General features: G+C 37.0%; 3 protein-coding genes and 1 long non-coding RNA gene across 4 annotated transcripts in view; 3 read left to right on the top strand and 1 right to left on the bottom strand.

Moving 5' to 3' along the window:
- Positions 1–3207, bottom strand: part of LOC134800287 (uncharacterized) — a 197310-nt gene extending 194103 nt beyond the window's left edge. The window contains exon 1 of the long non-coding RNA XR_010145520.1: positions 1123–3207. This is a non-coding gene — a long non-coding RNA (uncharacterized LOC134800287). The remainder of the gene's footprint in view (positions 1–1122) is intronic.
- The window catches only part of LOC134800175 (glucose dehydrogenase [FAD, quinone]-like), an 89369-nt gene extending 81134 nt beyond the window's left edge, over positions 1–8235 (top strand). Inside the window, exon 13 of the mRNA XM_063772659.1 lies at positions 8221–8235. The gene's annotated coding sequence lies outside the window, so the exon portion shown is untranslated. The remainder of the gene's footprint in view (positions 1–8220) is intronic.
- Positions 1–20723, top strand: part of LOC134800242 (uncharacterized) — a 310488-nt gene that overhangs the window by 175060 nt on the left and 114705 nt on the right. The gene's annotated exons all lie outside the window — the stretch shown is intronic.
- Positions 12853–14126, top strand: LOC134799773 (ribonuclease H1-like). Its single transcript, XM_063772183.1, has 2 exons — positions 12853–13305; positions 13840–14126. The coding sequence occupies exons 1-2, from the start codon at positions 12930–12932 to the stop codon at positions 14025–14027; spliced, it is 564 nt and encodes a 187-aa protein (XP_063628253.1). The 5' UTR covers positions 12853–12929; the 3' UTR covers positions 14028–14126.

Below are 20723 nucleotides of genomic sequence, written 5' to 3' on the forward strand. Positions count from 1 at the left end.
ATTACGTCCTCACCAAAGAGTTTGGAAGTTCAAAAAAAATATTATTTCGCCAGTAAACATTTATTACGTCCAAAAAATATTATTACACGATATAAAGTAAATATTTATTTGTTATTATATAAATAAAACGCTAAATAATACGATATTTCACAAAAAAACTTTTTTAATTTTTTGGCTGAATGGAACTATCATTGCCATGTTGGTTGTCGTAACTAGAAAAAATTAAAAAGTAAACCCGGCGCTCGGTGATTTTCACTCAAAATTTACATGTATCTAAATAATTCATCTTAAATTGCAACCGTGTGAGAGTCTTTGTATAAAATGACTTATTGTGAACAATTTTTGTAATGTATTTATCATCCCTAATCGTAATATATGGTGCTGAATTAACAATATCATTCGGATTCAAGGAAAATTCGTAACTGTAAGTATGTAAACAATGTCTACCACCATAATTTATGACGTCACAAATGGCGTGTGAGGCGTTTTCGCGCGAGGTAGGCTTGAGTCGGTCCTGAACTAAGAACTATTAAGAATGAAATCCCATCAAGGACCGAAAGGAACTAAATCTTTTTGCGCGCTCTTAATCGGTCTTTAGGTCCTTTAGTTCAGTGGGATTCGAGAGCGCTTGACTGAGTGAAACGTAAAATAGACGGAACGAAACGGTTGTCAATGTCGCTGGCACGAGTGTGAACGAGATGAAAGAACGACGTGACACTCCTAAGCCCGTAAAATATGAAGGAAAATCAAATATATTTCGACATATTTCACATTTTTAAATTATGTTATTGTGTTTTAATGTTTAATACCGACATATCGTATCGTACAAGTTGAATTGTATTCAGTTACCAAAGATTGGAAAGAAACCAATGAAAAATCGACTCCTATTCATTCCCGGCTCTCAACGACTAGTTCGTTTGACCGATTGACCGAGAGCGGAGCGCTCTCTGTAGTGACCGAGCAGGCACAAGCCTAGCGCGAGGTTTAAACTAGCTATAATAAAATGCAATTATTTATGTTAAATCTTATGAGTATAGCTGAAATATTGTGTTTTTCGGAACCAATACAAGTGTACCGATAATATTAAAAGGGATTTCAAAATTTGTCATCAGGCCAATTCACTGGAAAGTGTGGCTAGAGTACAGTTGCAGTGGGATTATTCTATTTCTCTAAATGTAGCTTTTTTATTAATATATATACTATTATTGTTACATGTTTTAATTTGTTCATGATTCATAAGCCCACGTTTTGTAATATTTAATAATTAACCATAATTTTTTCATATTTTAGAAATAGATACAAATACGTAAATTGGGAGCAGATTAGAAAGAGATTCTTTTTGACTTAAGGTGGTTGAATGGTTAAACAACAACTGATCTTAAGTCTAGAGAAAAATAATATTACCACTTTACTATTAGATGTTAAAGTGTGTGCTTAACCAGTTATATCTAGTCAATATTGTAAGTCCAGATTGAATATAGGTAGGTACCGAAAACTGAAATGCTAATAGATGGAAAGAACCAGAAGGATAAACAATATGTTAACAACTACAGGGACTGAGAATTCGAAAAGGGTATTTACATAATTATAAAAAAGAGCGTGTATGTATGGCATCACTTGTTATTTAAAACGATAAATATGTATGTACTTAAAAGCTAACTGTAGGAATGAAGAATTTGGTGAGTACAACATAAATGCTTATTTCTAATGGCGCTATGAATTAACATTTTGTAAAATATATAAATTACAATTTATGCCAGTTATAATTCAGTGCTAGTTATTTCTTGTACCTACGACAATATCTGGACAATTAAGGTCTCTAAAATGTTTACTATAGCCGGTCAAACAACTTAGTCAGTAGGAAAAGGCGCGTAATTCAATATTTTTTTGGGACTATTCGCGCCTACATTTTTTTTTGGCATTTTTTCTACTTATGGAAATGGCTTGACAGACTTTAAATATCTACATGACATAATCATTGAAGAATCTTATTGTGAACCATAATTATTTGGTTATAGTGACCCTCTTTTCCTAATTTTCCTTCTAAATTAAAATGCACAATCTTGCAATTTGATGTAAGCAAATTCGATAATAATTAAAATTAAAAAGGAATTAAATGTAAAATCCCAAAATATTGTCTCCTTTTATGCCGTCCAACATTGTTTACAAGCATTCTTGCTGAAATAATACAATGTTAAACAGTAAAATGTGTTCATTTCATGTAAATTTGTCAACTTTGGGATAAAGTCAAAATTGGATATAATTTTGAAGGAGCCTTATCATCAGTTATTTCTTTAACTCTATAAATTGCCACACATTTATTGTATTCGGATATCGAACGAACGGCGGTCCTACTTAATAATTATGTATATCAAATTTACAATAATAAATTGATGCTGTAATTTTTTTACAGTACATATGGGGCACCTGTACCGCACTAGTGCGATAATTAGCTTTAGCACATTACGCAACTATGTCGAAAATTTAAAGGGTCATATTCATATGTACTGTAAAACGTTGTCCGATACATGTGTGAATAGGTAATTCGCAACTCGTGTCGATTCGCTCGCCCTTCGGTCGTTATCGCTATTCGTTTCTATTTTTCGCACTTTTATCGTAATGTACTATTAATTAGGTAGGAGCAAAGGAGCAACGATTACCTGCCTGGGTGAGAAATTGAGAATGCAACGAGTGTTAAAACATTTGAGATTAACAGAGGCATTTTCAAAAGTGATAGTTTAAGATTGTACAAAGCGTATCTTGAAATATGAAATAAATCCTCAAAAATGTGCAAAAATTTAATCCTATGAGAATAAGCCATAATTATATAACAAAAAATATGTATGGGATTTCCCATTTCCCCCTCATTTTTATTTTTATTTATTATGCATTATGTTATGTGTGAGACTTTTATAACAATTATAAATAAGTGGATTTCGTTAGAAACTATATTTTGGTGTCTAGAAACACTCGCTCCGCTCACGATAATTTTCTCGCCCGGGTCCAAAAATTAATTTGTTCCTTTGTGAAAAATGACTATTAATACAGATTTTTTGTAACCAAATTGGGTCACGATCTCCTGAAAAGCCTTACTATTTAGAAATGCATTGATGCGTTTAACCTTTTAGTTCCATATACTTATATTAAATGTGTTTGTACCATGTCACTGGCATCACCTCACTAGTTTTGTCGAAAATAAAACGTTTGAAAACATTTAGTTGTATAATTTACAATTTACCTATACCTACCATATTGTTTGTTGTACCATATTGTACGACTTTGTTATTCAATTATGTAGTAGATTGCAGAACTTTCGGATTGCGGTAAACAATAAGTTGAAACAGAATTTAATACATATACATAAATAGGCCAACTTAGTACGTACTCGTAGCAAATTTTGGATTTTGGCAGGCGTAATACACCACTAACGTAATATCGATATAAAGGCGCCTAATACTCTGGTAAACCCACTTTTTCAGTAGAAAAAGGCGCGATTCTATTTTTTTATGGAAGGACAACCATTCGCGCCCTCGGTCCTATTTTTTTTTTAATTTGCCGCCTTTTTCTGCTGACGGGAATGGCTTGTTAAACAAAGAGACGTCACAGACTACGGCACCGCGACCTTGGTGCTAAGTTAAGGGTATGCACCAAGGCCTATTGACTTCCTTGGAATGACGTGACCCTTCATAATTGTGCATGTGTGCTCCGTTCCTAGAGGAAGATTGCCAGTAATTACCATAAAAATATTTTACTACAGCAACATTGCTAGAATTGGCTTTGTCTATACGATTTCTAGGAACAAATCCAATTATTTTATTAAATATATTTTGATTTGTATTTTATGAAGTAGTCGAAGTCATATGTAAATTATTATCTATTTCAGTTTGTCTTTGTCTATGTTCATAAAATCTATGAAGGGTAGACGTGCCTCTACCCTCCATGATAAAATTAAAAAAAATCTTTGTCAATAGGCCTCTTTGATAGGCCCTGATTTGGGTCTGGCCGGTAAGAACATAGGCAAGACAAAGGTCTGTAATGTCAATGCTGTCATTAAAGTCATTTAACGCAAAAATATCAGTTTTCATATAAAACGATTTATTCACTTGAAATATATTTATTTACCTATTAATTTTAAAAATAAAAACTATTCATATGTACGAGCAACATATCTAAATGCGTCTTCGTACAGACTTAGTTCAATTTAAACCGTTGTAGTAAACCAGAAACAGCGATAATTTCAAGGTAAGAAATACATATATTAATCTTTAAATAAAAATGAGCGTACTAATTGCCAAATTCAAATATAATAATTTAATCTAACTATCCCCGTAAGTCCCGCGGACGCTATATCGCGTCCGAAATTTTAATCAAAATTCATCATAGATGTAAAACCTCACATTGTTTAAGCTGGTAAATTTAGACCCGGTAGCAATTATCGACGTTAGTAATTAGGCAGTTAGATTATATTGTTTAATTTGTGACTGTTTTGTTTTAGAGAGGGAATCAGCAGATGGCTTGAGCGTGAGATAACACTATAATCCTGGGCCGTCATATGATTTCTTGGAAAAAGCTCAAAGGGCACGTATCTGCCGCATATCCAGACTAGTATCCCGGTGACCAAGAACGCTGCGCGGAGCTGTGAAGCAGAAAATGTCCGATAACCGGATAGATGTAATAACAACTTGTAACCATTTGCCATATCAATGTATGTATTCATATGTATTGCTCCTAACATATATACAGTAATCCTAATAGGAATGAAAATATTTATATCTTAATATACTTTTTTTGTTACCTTTTATATTTGACAAATTTCTAAATATAGTAAGTACCTAATCATTACCTTTTAACGTATTTTTTTATTTATTTGTGATATGCTAATTTAAGAGCCCATCAACGTGCACACTAGCGCCGCTGCTAAATAATCGTGATTATTTAAATTTAATGACAGGTATTTATAAAAGGGGGCCGCTACGGACTGTATTGTGTATTTAAGTATCTTTTGAATACATCAAACTAGTTTTTATGTTACTGGATTCGTCAATCTACGCGTCCAAAGTTAAAACGGCCGTTTTTGTTTTGAGCTCATAGATCGACGAATCCAGCAACATAAAAACTAGTTTGGTGTATTCAAAAGGTACTTAAATGCACAATACAGTCAGTAGCGGCCCCCTTTTTGAAATACCTGTCGCTAAATTTAAATAATCACGATTATTTAGCAGTGGCGCTAGTGTGCACGTTGATGGGCTCTTAAAAACCTGACCCCAACAAAAAAGAAAAAATACAAAAAGAAATTCCCTCTCCGGGATTCGAACCCAGGACCATTAGCTTCCTGAACAGGATTACTGCCAATACCCGCTAGGCTAAACGGGTTGTCAATTCTCATTACAATGGTATCCTACCAGAGCGCTAGTAGTATAAACGAACTTTTGAAAGGGACATTTTTTTGTATGGAGTTATCGTTCTTCTCCTAGTGAGTATTATATTCTTTGGTATGCACGCACGAGCAACTTTGTCTCCACAACTTTGTTTTGTCTCTGTCGCACTGAAGTGTCGAAGTCAAGTGCGACAGAGACAAAACACAAAGTTGCTCGTGCGCGCCTACTCCACAGTATAATAAAGAGTACTAACTACTCTAAGCCCCCATTCCCACGAGAGCTTTTTCAACGCGCGTTAAAAAAGCGCTTGAATCCGTCCACACGCTAAATTCAGTTTAACGACCAACGCTTAAAGTCGAAAATCCTACAACGCTTGATAAAAAGCGCCACCGCCGTCGTATGAACAAATACACATGTTTCCATTTGTGTCATTCAAACGCTTTTTTAACGCGCGTTGAAAAAGCGCTCGTGTGTATGAGGGCTAAGGCCTGTCCAGCCGGGAACAATTTTGGCTAATCTGATTAAATTGTCCGATCAAATCAGATGGTGCGGACGCAAACGCCAATTTGGCCACTTTCACCAATTTTAAATTTATGGTGATATTTGAGCGCTCTAAATTAAAGAAATGCCCCAAACGCGAATACTAGCGGCATAAATTGGTATTCTTGCGTCCGCACCCCATTTTATCGGTAATATCAGTCATAATCGGCGGTTGAATTTGGCGAGCCAAATTGGCATTTGCGTCCGCACGGCCTGATTTGATCGGACAATTTAATCAGATTGGTGAAAAATTATCCCCGTCTGGACAGCCTTTAGTTAAGCCCGCTCAACACTCACGTTCTCGGCTTCGCGTACGAGTGTGGAGGGGGCTTAAAGACAAACTAAAGTGGTAACTATTGCACCGCATCACGACCTTGATGCGTCGCACCTATAAGTGAGAGCGAGAAAGAGATTTCTGTTTCTCGCTCTCACTTATGGGTGCGACGCACCAAGGTCGCGGTGCGGTGCGATAGTGTGTTATGGCTTTTAAGCAGGACTATTATAGCAGAGAAAGCCCGTGGGTGGAAAGCCCTATTATTGTTTGTCCTTGTCATAGTCTCACTATTAATTTCTGCCTACTTCTCTGGCCGCAGACGTTCGGAATATTCCGTACGGAATGACATGTGCAAGCGAGACAGCGTGCAGCTGCTATGCATTTGTAGAGCGACGTCCCGTTCCCATCTGTCATTCTGTATGGAAACCGAATGAAAATTCCGTGCGTGTGCAGCCAGGGTAAGGCTGGCCGCAGACGTTTGGAATCCTGATCAGGAATTCGAATTGGGAATACAGATTCGGTAACCTGAATGCTCTTTTTTCATACAAAATGTTCGATCAGGCGCACAAGTTCTTTCCTAACGGGAAAAATACCTAAAGCCCCCTCCAGACTATGCGCGTGAATCGCGGGCGAAGCCGCGAACGCAAGTGTGTAGTCGATTTTCGTAGACAGCGAAATCGACTCCACACTCGCGTTCGCGGCTTCGCCCGCGATTCACGCGCATAGTCTGGAGGGGGCTTAACGTACGTTCCGAAGCGCAGCCGTGCATTCGGGTGGTTATAAGGCCCCGTTCGCACGGCAGCTTTTTCAACGCGCGTTAAAAAAGCGTTTGAATGACACAAATGGATAACCGGGTGGATTTCAGCACAAAAAATTTCACCATACAAAAATTTTTTTTTTTTAATGTTTAATTTAACACGATTCTAGCTGGGTAAAGTAATGGGGGGCTGTATATTGAGGATATGTATGGTATTTATACAATCATTTGTGGCTTAAAGTGGTAACAGACTATCGCACCGGACCGCGACCTTGGTGCGGTGCGGAGCATTTATCGATAGTCTGTAAGCTTCCATCGCACATAATTATTATTAATAGCGGTGCGGTGGGCATGCACGTCGCACCAACTGACAGGTAATAATAATACTGGTGCGCTCCGCACCAATTTCCATAGTGTGTAAGCTGCATCGCACCGTTTGACAGCGGGGCTACCGCAAACTACATTCGACGTGTAACCTCTCTGTCGCACTTATAAATTCGTACGTAAGTGTGACAGGGAGACAATACGTCGAAAGTGGTTCGCGGTAGACCCTCGGCTTTCATTTTCAGTGGAATGTTAAACGTCAATTACTACTATGACGGGAGTACAGCGATTTTTCTTGCTAAGTTTATAATTAATTTTGTTGATATTCTCTACCTGTCACCATTCTCACTGACTCTGGCAAAGGCCCTAAAGGCTGCCATTTCTCTAATATACTATATATATATCATGTGATCAACATGGAGCCCGAGATCATAGGTGACGCGGAAAGACAATCCATCATTGAAATCTTGGAATTGTATAAAGATTTCCCGCGGTTATGGGACTTAATCCACGCCAAATATTTTGATAAGGACGCTCGCTCGCAATCATTCGAAGTCCTTTTAGAGTGCTACCAAAAATACTTTCCCAATGCAACGGTCACCAGGATATCAGGAAAAAAATTGAATACTTAAGATCATGTTACCGGCGGGAGCGAAAAAAGGTTGGTAAATAAATCAAGTTTTTTTTTTAATTGTATTCAATAATGTACCAAATAAAAACAAATCTTGCTAACTTCAGGTGGAGTCCAGCAAGACTACAGGAGCTGGCTCAACGGAAATATACCAACCGAATCTCTGGTACTACCCATATTTAAATGTATGAGTATATTCTGACCATCCTAAGTTTTCATTCCAAGTACTTATCAAGTATGGATAGCTTATAGGGATGTGTATGCATTCTTATTGCAATGTTTGTGCATAGTTAGTGTGGTCAGAGTCTATTCAGAGGCAAATAAAAAAAAAGTCAATTAAAGATCTGTTTTTTATAAAATAGCCCCTTGAGGTGATATATTATGTTAGGTATATGGGACAGTAAGCTGCAGAGGCTACCTTTTCTCTGCAGCTTACTGTACTATTTACACTTTTAATTTTCAAGTCCAGTCAACCTATTTGATTTCGGTACCCCTTCATAATGTGGCAAGTTATGAAGTGGCCCCGAAACCAAATTGGTTGACTGCACAGTTTTCACATTTTGTAACTATTATTTGGAAAGGGTCTAGTGATCCTACAAATGTTAGCCAGTTTAGTGAGTCATGGGGAGTATGTATTTTTCTGACACTAATATTATTGTTATAAATAACATATATTTCTTCCCTTTAATACTGCCAAAATTGGTGTGACAGAGAGGTGACTGATAATAAAATTATTGTTAATTATTATTAGGTATTTAGTATGATCATTCTAATTAGGTGCCATAAAAGCTGTGATTCATAAATAATAATAATTAGATTATTAACAGCATATTGTTTTATTTCTCACATTAGGTACCTACACATGTTTGTTGTTGACACAAAAGTTGCTGTTTTATTTTTTTATTCCAGATACTAAAAGGTTTTCTAAAGTAAAAGTAAGGTAAACATACTAGTACTCCACATGCTATTGCCCAATAGATGACTCCTTGCTGTCATCGCTATTGACAATGAGTCAATGACTTAAGTTTCAAGATGACATGTACTGGGAAAATATGTACACATTACCTAAATATATAGCAATCTGTCTGGCCTAGTGGTTAGTGACCCTGCATATTAAGCTGATGGTACCAGGTTCAAATCCTGGTACCGCCATTTACTTGGGTGATGACAAGGGAAATGAATTGTTTCACCTCTATATAGTCTTTGAGAGCTTCAAAGATAGCTTGGCAGGTCTCTGGTATTATTTCTGAGAGCAGTTGGGACGATATGGTCGTGCAGAATTTCAGTTCTCTTAGGTCTCTGCCAGACGCTAGATATTTTAACGTCGCCTAAAATTTGTGGCGATTGTAGCCACTACCAAGGCGATTTTAGTTTATTTAGATAACACTGGAGGCATTCTTTTTTGAAAACTTATACATTTTCGTGGTGTCATAGCAACTGGACGGCAATGTAGCCAGTTGACGAAATAAAAATATGCAGGTACTTACAATGCTTCAAAGAAACTGATTTGCAAAGATTTTCATGCAAAACTATGGATTGTGTTGTCTTAGGCTCTCTACCTACCTCTAAAAAGCAAAGTCGCATTGAAGCCCTTAAGATTTAATTTAAAATTATAAAGGATTCCATTGCAAAAATTTGATGAAAAACACGGAAATATGGGACACTTGGCAACACTGGTGCACGTGTGCGGCAGTCTGTAAGCTAGGATCGCACCGTTTTGACGGTCCGGTGCGATAGTGTGGAAGCCCACGCCAGTAAAGCAATTCCTAGAACCGCTCCAAGGTCGCGGTCCGGTGCGATAGTCTGTTACTACTTTTATATTTGAAGTTATCGCTTTCGGAAAATAAAAACGCAAGATGGTGATGACAACCATGGTATGGTAATGACTCTTTTATAGACGGTAATGACACTGCATGTACGGTAATGACGATTTGGGAACTAATTTACATATGTATTAAAAACGTATTAAAAAAACAAAAACTATTTTTAATTGTAAGACTTTAGAACTTTAATAAACATTACAAATAACATGTTTTTGAACATAAGACTAGCTACATAAATTATTTTTAGAAAATTATAAAAAATACATTTTATTCATATAAATAAATATATAAAGCCTCCTCCACACTCGTGCGCGAATCGCGGCGCAAAGCCGCGAACGCTAGTGTGGAGTCCTGAACGCAGACCTGCGAAATCGAGTCCACATTCGCGTTCGCGGCTTCGCCCGCGATTCACGCGCATAGTCTGGAGGGGGCTTAACAAGTATTTTTATTGTATAATTTTAAATAATTTATGTTCCGAAATAGGCAATTTATGTATTCATTTATTTTTTTGGGTTTTTTCAATGTTAAATCATATTAACAATATTGTACTCTTATTATCAGTTTAAACCCGCATCTTCTTTTATCTACTGCATAACTTGGTATTTATGTCATATTATAAAATTACTGGCTTACCAATGAGCTTAATTTTTATGATATATTACTTTTTTTTGATAGTTTGGTTCATTGCACAAGTTTGTATTTTTGTTGTTTTATTAATTAACTTTAAAAATAGCTATAATGATTTAAATCCATATATATGTTGTTTAATAGCTAAACATTAATATATAATCAGTGTTTTATAAGTTGCAAGACCCCTACTTGTAATGCATGTCATAAGTTACAAAATGTTAGGTATTGGGTCCGGTGACTACCCAATGGTATAATTATTAATTGCTGTAATTATATACATCAATTAATATAATATTATCAAAAAACATAAAGCCATCACGATAGTGAGCCAGTACCGTAGCCTATGGTCGCTTAAAACTTAATATATGTTGTTTGTTTAAATACTTTGTTTTAACACGACTAACATGCAATTACAGACTCTAAGTTGCACGATTTACATTATTAGATTATAAAAAAAAAAACATTTGTATGTTCTAAGTTCTAAATGACCTAAATTTTGCCTACTTCAGTCAAAATGTTAATTAAAAACTAAGCATCCTCTAGTGTGAAAGAAATAGTTATATCTTCTTCTACATTTATTCTACATTTATAAGGTAGACATTATATAGTGTTAGAAGACACAGAGAACGTTTTTCAAACATACAGCTTAATTTCATAATTAATTATAGCAAAATAACTAGAAAAGTTTCTGAGAACCGTCATCACCATACACATGAAATCATCACCGGTCGTCATTTTTTACCGGTGATGATGGGTATGGTGTTGACGATTTGAGAGTTTCTTGTTTTTATTTCTAGAATACGAATAATAGTAGTTAATGTCTATGCTACACAATAAACTTCATGTAGTTTGCCATTCATTTCAGTAATTATTTCTAATATATCATTTGTAACTTTTTTAAACCAAAGCATAACGGTGATGATGCTCTGTTGTGACAAACTACGTTTTACAAATTTGTTCGTAATATTTCTCACGATTCAGTGATGTGACTTTATAGTGAAATCATTTTTGGCATTCTATACTAAAGTGAAAAATAGGGCAAGGACCTTTAGCGGTATTTCGTTGTTCATACACCGAGATAAGCTCACATTGACATTACCATGACGGTGTTGACGAATATTCGTGACAAAATTTTAAATATTTTTAAATGTACTTTCTCGGTGAAGGAATTATTGCATATTTTTTCATGTGTTAAACAACAACATGGAAAAGATATAAGTAAAAGAAAAATCGCAATCGTACGATAGGTATGCTATAATTTTCACTGCAAACAAAAAGGTTCAGATTTTTCCGGTCGACGGTGATGATTTTAGACACATAAAACATTTTATATAAAAAAAACTATTAAGTTATTGGAGATGGTAATTGAAGGAACATGAAGATAATAGTTCTTAAAAACATATAAAAAAGTTGCAACTCGCACAACCTACTAGTTTTTTTTATAAAGACCGAACCATAAGTTTTCGCTGGATTTTGAAATCCACCCAACCATGTATGTATTCACACGACAGCGGTGGCGCTTTTTATCAAACGTTGTTGGATTTTCGACTTTAGGCCTTGGTCGTTAAATCGAATTTAGAGTGCAGACAGATTCAAGCGCTTTTTTAACGCGCGTTGAAAAAGCTCCCGTGCGAATGGGGGCTAACGGAAAAAAAACCGAATGACGTCATCCCGAAGGCCCCATTCGCACGGCAGCTTTTTCAACGCGCGTTAAAAAAGCGTTAGAATGACACAAATGGATAACCATGTATGTATTCACACGACAGCGGTGACGCTTTTTATCAAGCGTTGTTGGATTTTCGACTTTAAGCCTTGGTCGTTAAATCGAATTTAGAGTGCGGATAGATTCAAGCGCTTTTTTAACGCGCGTTGAAAAAGCTGTCGTGCGAATGGGGGCGAATGCAGTGTCTACATATATTTTGTTGTATAAGTAAATTGCGGGCATTTTTCTCCGTCACTCTAATTACGTCTTAATGAGAGTAAACGAGAAAGATCCCCGCAATTTGTGAATTTTGGCTTTCGCGGTAGGCCCCCTGTATTCCCAATTCGGATTCCCGATCAGGATTTCGAACGTCTGCGGCCAGCCTAGAAGGGGATTTACCTTGTCAGTATGTGCACCACTAAAATTGCCTTCGCTCTTTACTTCTTTCCTATAATGACATTCGTTTGCTGTCAATGATTCAATTATGTTATTACGTATTATTCACACTAAAGGTAAAGACCTAAATAATCACTCAAGTCCCGGTTGGGGTTCCGTCTAGGAGTTCCTTAAGCTGGTGCATGGTGTGTTCGATCTGTGACCTATTTTATAAAGCTACAAGTTACAATTTACAAGCGGAAGTCTCTTTCTAACCCTATGTGTTAAAACGAGACTTCCGCTTGTAAATTGTAACTTGTAGCTTTATAAAATAGGCCACTGGACATATTCTTGTCTATGTTTTTAAAAAAATGAACACGCTTCCTTTACTCTATGCATCTTCACTTCCTGGAATGTCGTCGGGTATTTCGAAGAACGCTGACCAAGGACTCCGAGTTGAAATTTGAAACCGAATTCCGGCGGTCGAATTAGTGAATGCGTAATAAGTTAACTCATTTCTCGAGATCCACGAGCTTCAAAATGTCGTACAACAAAAATTATTATGGAAATGGTTCAAGGAATAACCATGGCGGATTTCAAAGAGACCATGAAGGTTACACACATGTGTATACGGACGGGGCGTGCTCATCCAACGGCCAGCAAGGAGCTCGAGCTGGTTATGGAGTCTACTGGGGAGACAACAATCGTTGCAACAGGAGCCAGCCAGTCTCCGGCAGAGCTACGAACAACACCGCAGAAATACAAGCGGCTACAGAAGCCATGCGGACCGCTCGCGAAAATGGAATTACCAAACTGGCCATAAACACTGACTCGAAGTTTCTCAAGGATTCGGCTACTAAATGGATGCCTGGTATGTTTGTTTCCTTTAATATTTGTACTATTGGTGTTTGGGGCTGCTGCGCATTACGACTGCTACCATGATTCCAATTCCATGTCCCTCAAGTTCATATGTATACATACTCTTACACCTTTATTGCATTAATGTATTGATAACCTGGCAGCTGGGTATTATAGGCATCCACATTTTTGTGTTAGAGTGGCCTTGTGTAAGAATTTTAATCATGCTAATTCTAATTACATTTGTACCTACAGTCGGTTCCCCAACATAAGTATCCACTTTTCTATACAATTAGTATGACAACTTGGGTAATTAAGTTAGAACACCGACCGTACATTGGCTAATTAATATTTTTTTAATATACTTAGTTAAAGATTTGCCTAATATGCAATCCAGCATCCCTCAGCTAAGCCAAAGTTGTCCCAATTTTTACTTCAAGGAGGGTAAAGCCTCTAATAAATACCTTCAATCCCAAACATTTATTAGCCATGTAATCTGATATCTCTTCTACCATGAACCTATATATTTTATAAATTGCCTTAATAGGTTGGCAAGATAACGGATGGAAGACTGCATCCGGAGAGCCCGTGAAGAATCAAACGGACTTCAAAGAGATGATTCGAGCCCAGGGAGATCTTGACGTTAAATGGAACCATGTCAAGGCTCACGACGGGAGTCATGGCAATGAGATGGCTGACAGATTTGCTAAGGAGGGCGCTGCTAAGTATAAGTAACTAATGTTACATACTTTGCTTTTATCTCTGTATGGAGACTATTATATGTAGAATGTTGATTTAAGTGGAGATTTATCCTCATAAAGAGACAAATTGTTTATGTTAAGTATTGATTTAAGTATAAAAAACTTCTCTAAAGAACTGAACTTCTTTAAATTAATTAATTAAAGAACTGTGGTCTTTGTACCACCAATATTGTTTGTTTCACTTTTTTCTTTTTATTCTATGGTGCCAATGAGGCTTTGTTTTTTTAAGTATACTTTTATATGCCCAGTATTTTTATGTTGGTTGTCTGCCTGATAGGACCCATTGTTTTGTCTTGATTATTGAATTAATCACTGAGTTTAACAATACTTACATTTACATTGTAATTGCTGATTTGCAGACCTTCCTAAGTACCATTATTAACATTAACTGTCATATTTAAAATCTTATACAGATTTGCAGTTCAACCATTAGGGTTAATTCAGTATCAGGTGAGTCTACACCGAATGAGCTTTTTCAAGGTAATCACAGCAGCAGAATGTGGAGACTAACCTTGCTCGAGGCAAACATATGTGCAGGCACAATGCCTTGGGCGAGGCATGTCTGTCCAGACCACTTGGTTTCACTGCAAATTATTTGTAAAGCTTGTTATGTGTGAACCTGCCTGCTTAGAGGACTCCCTATACCTATATTGTAGCTATACCGTTATTGTATTGTATTTCAGACTTGTGGTTGGACTAGATAACTGTTGTCACATAGTTGTCTGTTGTCAATGTAAAAAATTTACCAATTATAAATGGTAAGGACCAATGTTTAAGGGCAGTAAGTTATTTTCTGATTACATGATATGTTTCACGTCTCTATTAATTATAGCATTAGTATAACTAGTGATAAGTAGTTAAGTTTTGATTTCTTTTCTATATGATCGTTATTATGATTAAAATGTTTAAAAACTGTGGGTAATTGTAAAATTCAGTCTAATATAAGTATTAGATGTTTTTTGTATGTACAACTGTACCTTACCCCTTTATTTTTATAATAAATAAACAATGTTATAAAACATTCATTTGTATCAATCATCTCATCGAAATACAATTAATGTTCTCTCTAACGGCTCGGCCACGACATTACGCGACTGGCGACGGCGGCAGCGACAACCATAGGTGGGAACGAAAAGTCCGATAGCCGTGTCTCCCTCCAACATATGTTTATCGCTGCCGCCGTCGCAAGCCGCGCAATGACGTGACCGAGCCGTAAACCTTTGACCACTAAAGACGTCAGTCAACTGACGCGCGCAGTTACAGCGCAATATCAACCTTCGTGCGTTCCGATAAGGTTCACGTTGACGCGCCGCACACGATAAGCTTGGCGTTCAAAGAGTTACTACATGACCATAATTACTTGTATATTCATTGACGTTACAATTTTATTTGTATTAGGTATAAGTTAGGTTAAGTAATAATGCTATGCCCTTGCAAGGGCTCATGTTTGAAACAACTCATTTGTTATTTAATACCCATATGTACAACATGAACGCAAATAAAGAACTTGAACTTGAACTTGACGTATAAAATCTCAGGACTGGCCTTACGGGAAATAAGAATGGGGCCAGTACAGGGGTGTGACACCGCTACAACGCGATTGGTTGATGAGTTTGCATCACGCGCGCGATTGGTCGCAACTAGCTGCATTAGGCTGCGCGATTGGCTCGAATTGGTGAGTCACACCGCTGAATTAGTACCATTTTTAGTGCCCGGTAAGGCCAGTCCATAGATCTATATAATACGGCAATGTGTATATTAGAATTATTAGATGGTTTTAAAAATGTAAGTATTTAGAGATAAAAACATTTTTAAAATGCGCGCCTTTCTATATCAACTCTAAAGTAATCTTTAATTAGTACATTACGATACAAGTGCAAAAAGTAGGAATTTCCGACTTTTCGCACTTCTATTGTAATGTAGTGCGTAGGAAATTCGCAACGAGAGACAAATTCTAAAACACGACCGAAGGGAGTGAAGGTGGGATTTTATATTTTCGACGATGTTACGTAATGTGCTTATTATAGCACGGGGAGTCGTAATGGAGCACCAGTACCAAAGTAAGTCATTAAGATTAGATGAGTGCTTAGGTGTTCTGGGGAGAGGCGTGCACTTTAACCTTTTGGACGCCAATGACCGATATATCCGCACCGCAGGTTCAACGCCAAAGACCGATTAATCGGTCACAGACCACAGAGCAACACAGACCTACGTGCATATATGCATAAAGTTCAATTTCAGTTTTGACACTTCGGTGACGTGGCGTCTGAGTGACGGCTTTTGTGTTTGACACGGCATCCAAAAGGTTAAAAAACATTTATATCAAAAAATAAAATATAGTTATTGAAGGAGATCACGCTCGACGAAGAAGAAACGTACATAAAAGCAAATAAATATAAATCTCATTAGGTGATCTCGAGTCTCGTCCAGCGTAATAAGCACCTTATAGTCAGGTTCAAAAAACATAAGTACCCAAGTGTCATAACATAAATGTTTATTAAATCATAAGTACATAATTGCTTTGAAGGAAGCACATCGAATCAAATCAAGATTTTAACTTCAGCAAGCATTTATTTTCCAAGTAAGACAATAATGCTTTATTTCAAACAGTGTTTTTCCTAGTCTCCTTGGTGCTCTTATTATTTTCCTTTAGCATTATACGGTACTTATATTTAAGTCCTCCATTTTTGAATTCCTGCACCATGCTTGGGGTCATACGCAAAACTCTACATTTCAGTTTATCGAAAATCTCTTCTATTGAAACCCCAGTTGTAATACAAGTACCTTGTAACTCCACTGTGCGCTTAGGATCGGTTAGCTGAAAAATAATTTTGTAAAACCATTTTGAGGCGCAATACTGCGTGTTGTAAATCTGTACTCCAACTAGAATTCTTTCCCTAGCTTCATCCACTTTTATGTGTACCAGAAATTTGTGGGGTTTCATATGCACGAAATGAATGGTTCGCGGGCCGGTTAGGAGTCGTACTCTATTGACGTGACCGATGTTTTCTCGATGATTGTCTCTGAAGTGCGTCAGTACGTTTTTCATTTTGTCTGAAAGCATAAAATGTTTTGTCACAGTGGTAACTTTCGGGACTAATTATGATTATGTGTTACAAAATCAGGCAAGTATTTTTCCACTAGGTTGGGTGGGATAGCTAGGTACCTAAGTATTTTTTTTTTTCGATGTGGCGCGCGCACAGCTCTTGTGAGCAAGGACCCCGCTAAGGATACGGGCGAGCCTTGCTCGTATGCATATCTGTCGCCAGTTTTCCCTTAGTCGCCTTATACGACACTCACGGGACGAGATGGGGTAGCAGCACTTCTTTTCTGATGCCGGCACCACACGGCACTAGGTACCTAAGTAATAAGCTAGGTAGCTTTGACAAAGCAAGTTTACGGTAGGTACATGGTAGGTACCTTACCTTCAAAGCTAGGGTTAGACCAAGATATATAATTCGTTGCAGAAATATATTGGTCTAACTTTAGTCCTGATAATGGACACCGAAAGTTTAGGCTTTAGTTAGGCTTATTTATTAGCGTATTTAGTGTTCTGCTTACCATGAGTTCCGTAAATGATATTCGATAGTGAAAACGTAAAGGAAATGTATTATGGAGTAATTGTACAGTGCCTCTACCGGTCACCTACAGAACTAGAAATGGTGTGACTGTGTCTGTCGTGTGCCTGCTGCGTAATGACTGTCTAACCTAAAGTACAGTCAGCGACAAAAGGGTAGGCTATGGGTACCAATAGATTTTTCTTTAAATGTTTACCTTGCCAAGCACAAGTGCCAATAATTCCGTTCAGCGGACACACGATATCCATAAAAATACACTCCTTCATGTGCTGCATCATCTGTTCAGAGTCGAAATGCAATATGCAGCCATCTTTCGCGTTTGGACACGGTTTCTTGCCCTGAAACAATTTTTACAATAGTTCATCAGTAAGAATTAAGTGATTGTATTTATTTTTCGCGATTTCGTCGCTTTGCTACAGGTAGCTAAAAGTACATCCGTTCCACGCCAATTATGATGGCTAGCCATAAGCCGCGCGTGGCGCTGTCGCCACCTAGCGTCCATATCTGTCCTGATCGTAACAGACGCGTTTTGTTACAGAGTGAGTCTTCTGTACCTTACCTAGTGCTATACTTATTCTGTGCTCATGCTTATTCTTACCGGATGAACGTCTTCCTTCTTTTCGCCGTTCTTTTGATTCTGTATAGGTTCCGATTGTCTTGTCTGCAATGTATCTTGCTTCACCGAACTTTAAAAAATAATCATATTAGTTAGGGGAATGACATAAAGTCCTCGCGGTGATCGAGGTAAAAAAAAAGTTCCACTCGGCAGCAAATTTTGTTTACATCTCGTGCCTTGAAACCTTCGCTCAAGACACTCTTTGCTACGCTCGTGTTTTTAGGTTACTCAGGTGTACTAAAAAAAGATTGATAAAAGATACGAGTACATATTACCTATAGGTTAGTATTTAATTTACGTACCTTTGTCCAATTACAAGGACTTCCACGGACAGTAACTCAGGCGGAGCCGAAGGCCCAGGGGTGTTGTAGTAACTAAACAACAAAGAAACGATATTAATAAAAACTACCAACAGCATGTCGAGCCATGGTCAATGTATATACAGTGAAACCTGGTTAAGTGGGACCTGGATAAGTGAGAAACCTCTATAGCTGGGACTCATGGTGCGGTCCCGGCACTTTAGCACTGAATTACCTCTGTTAGTGAGATAAAATGAACCTCTATAACTGAGATTAGTCGTTGTGATTTATAGTCAGATTTACCTCTATAATTGAGACAGAGAGTATATTTTACCTCTTTTACTGAGACTATATTTATAAGATTACATTTTCCTAATTGTTTTTTTAGAATTTTATAAGAATTGGCCTGTGTATCTGAGATAAAGTCAGTCTATGACCTCTCTAACTTGGACTCTATTGATCAGTTTCCGTATTCTTACTAAGTAACTCTTAGTCTATCCATAAATTCCGCATTTGCTTAATTGTGTCTAAAAGACTTCAAGTTTCATTTAGTTAGGTACTTTATGTAGTTAAAACTATCAAAACGAAAGCTGAAATCTTGATAAGTAACACGAATAAACACATTTTCAGTTAATAATTTTCTAAGAGGCAATGAAGTCCGTATCAAATCTAATTGAAAAAAAAAAAACTATTATTTGAAGATAAAATCATTCAAAATAAATTTAAAGAAATAATTAACAGACTTAAAAAATATTTAGGGACAAGGATTATTTTACCTTATTTATTTTTAAAGATAATTACAAAATACCTTATTAACCACCTCTATAACTGAAATCCATCCTCTATTCTAACCTCTATTAATGGGGCCCTCTGTAAATGAGACAGAAATTTATTTGTACCTGGCTAACTGAGAGCCTGGGTAAGTGGAATACCTCTTTAAGTGAGACAAATCTGCTCGTCCCTTGAAGTCTCACTTATCCAGGTTTCACTGTAGTCCGTAGTTGGGCCATTTTATTTAAAGTTGTCCTCTACACTTTTTTTCAAATCTGGGATTTTTTATGTTATTTCTACTCAGAATCATGAGCTCTTTTGATCCTAATAGGAGAAAAAAAGTGTCCCAAAATGTCCATACTATTTTCGATCTTTCCATTCCGTGGTAACGGAATGGAAATAAAAACCTTGAGACACTTTTTTTCTCCTATTAGGATAGAAAGAGCTCGTGATTCTGAGTAGAAATAACATAAAAATTCACAATTAAAAAAAAAGTGGCGGGGACAACTTTAAATAAAATGGCCCAGTTGCCTGTCTGTCACATCCTTTCAGCTTTCACAGCGATCACAGATAAGTAATACAAATAACGTTTTTGAAGACTGTCAGTTGTTTTTAAAGACTTACCTACATATATCCAAAAAAAAAATAACAACAAAAAAATGCATCCCCCACTTTATGCATAAGTATAAAAGGTAAAGTAATTTTATTTTTCGAACGAGCGAGCGATTGAAGCGAAGTGAAGTTCTTACATTCGGCTGGCTAGGGGCACGTCCCGGCATTTCGATGTTTTTAAGCTGATCTATCAGAGGATAGTTTGATACGCAATAACTTAAGTAAATGTATTCTAATTTAAATTATATTAGGTAAACATGTAGTTGAGGGCATTATATTTTAGTCATTAAATTATGACCAGGCTCGATCACGGGGTTAATGGAGCTAGAAGAGCCTAGAAGGCCCAAAAGCTATTTGTGAGGGGTCTTGCTATTCTGTTCAACTCCTTTGCAAGAAAATATGAGTGGCCATAGTTTAGATGCATTGGTAGGGTAGGTGGATCGTTGTCTGGTCAATTGTGGTGGGTACGCGAGGAAATAGGCGTATCAGCCATCTTGAATTTATTATTTTTTATTCAATCGTGTCGAAAATGAAATAGATGTCTATGAATCTACACTATACCTATAGTTTATAGCGAACCGCGAGTTCTCAGTTCGGGGCGAACTACTAGTTATTTTACTGTTTTATTGGCGAGATTGATTTATACGCCCATACAATGCCCACTTGCAGTTTTCTAACACTAGGGCTACGTGAGCTAAGCCCCGGACGGACAGAGGGACAGACAAACAGATGGATATAGCGGAACTATAGCGGAAACGTTGACTACGGAACCCTAAAAATCTAAAATCGTGAAA

Source organism: Cydia splendana, chromosome 19 (genome assembly GCF_910591565.1).
Source record: "Cydia splendana chromosome 19, ilCydSple1.2, whole genome shotgun sequence".
NCBI lineage: Eukaryota > Metazoa > Arthropoda > Insecta > Lepidoptera > Tortricidae > Cydia > Cydia splendana.

Excerpts from the sequence above, each read along its gene's own strand:
- LOC134799773 (XM_063772183.1), top strand. The coding sequence starts at position 12,930 with ATGCGTAATAAGTTAACTCATTTCTCGAGATCCACGAGCTTCAAAATG. Across the intron at positions 13,306-13,839 it reads GGCTACTAAATGGATGCCTG|GTTGGCAAGATAACGGATGG; the intron begins GTATGTTTGTTT and ends TTGCCTTAATAG.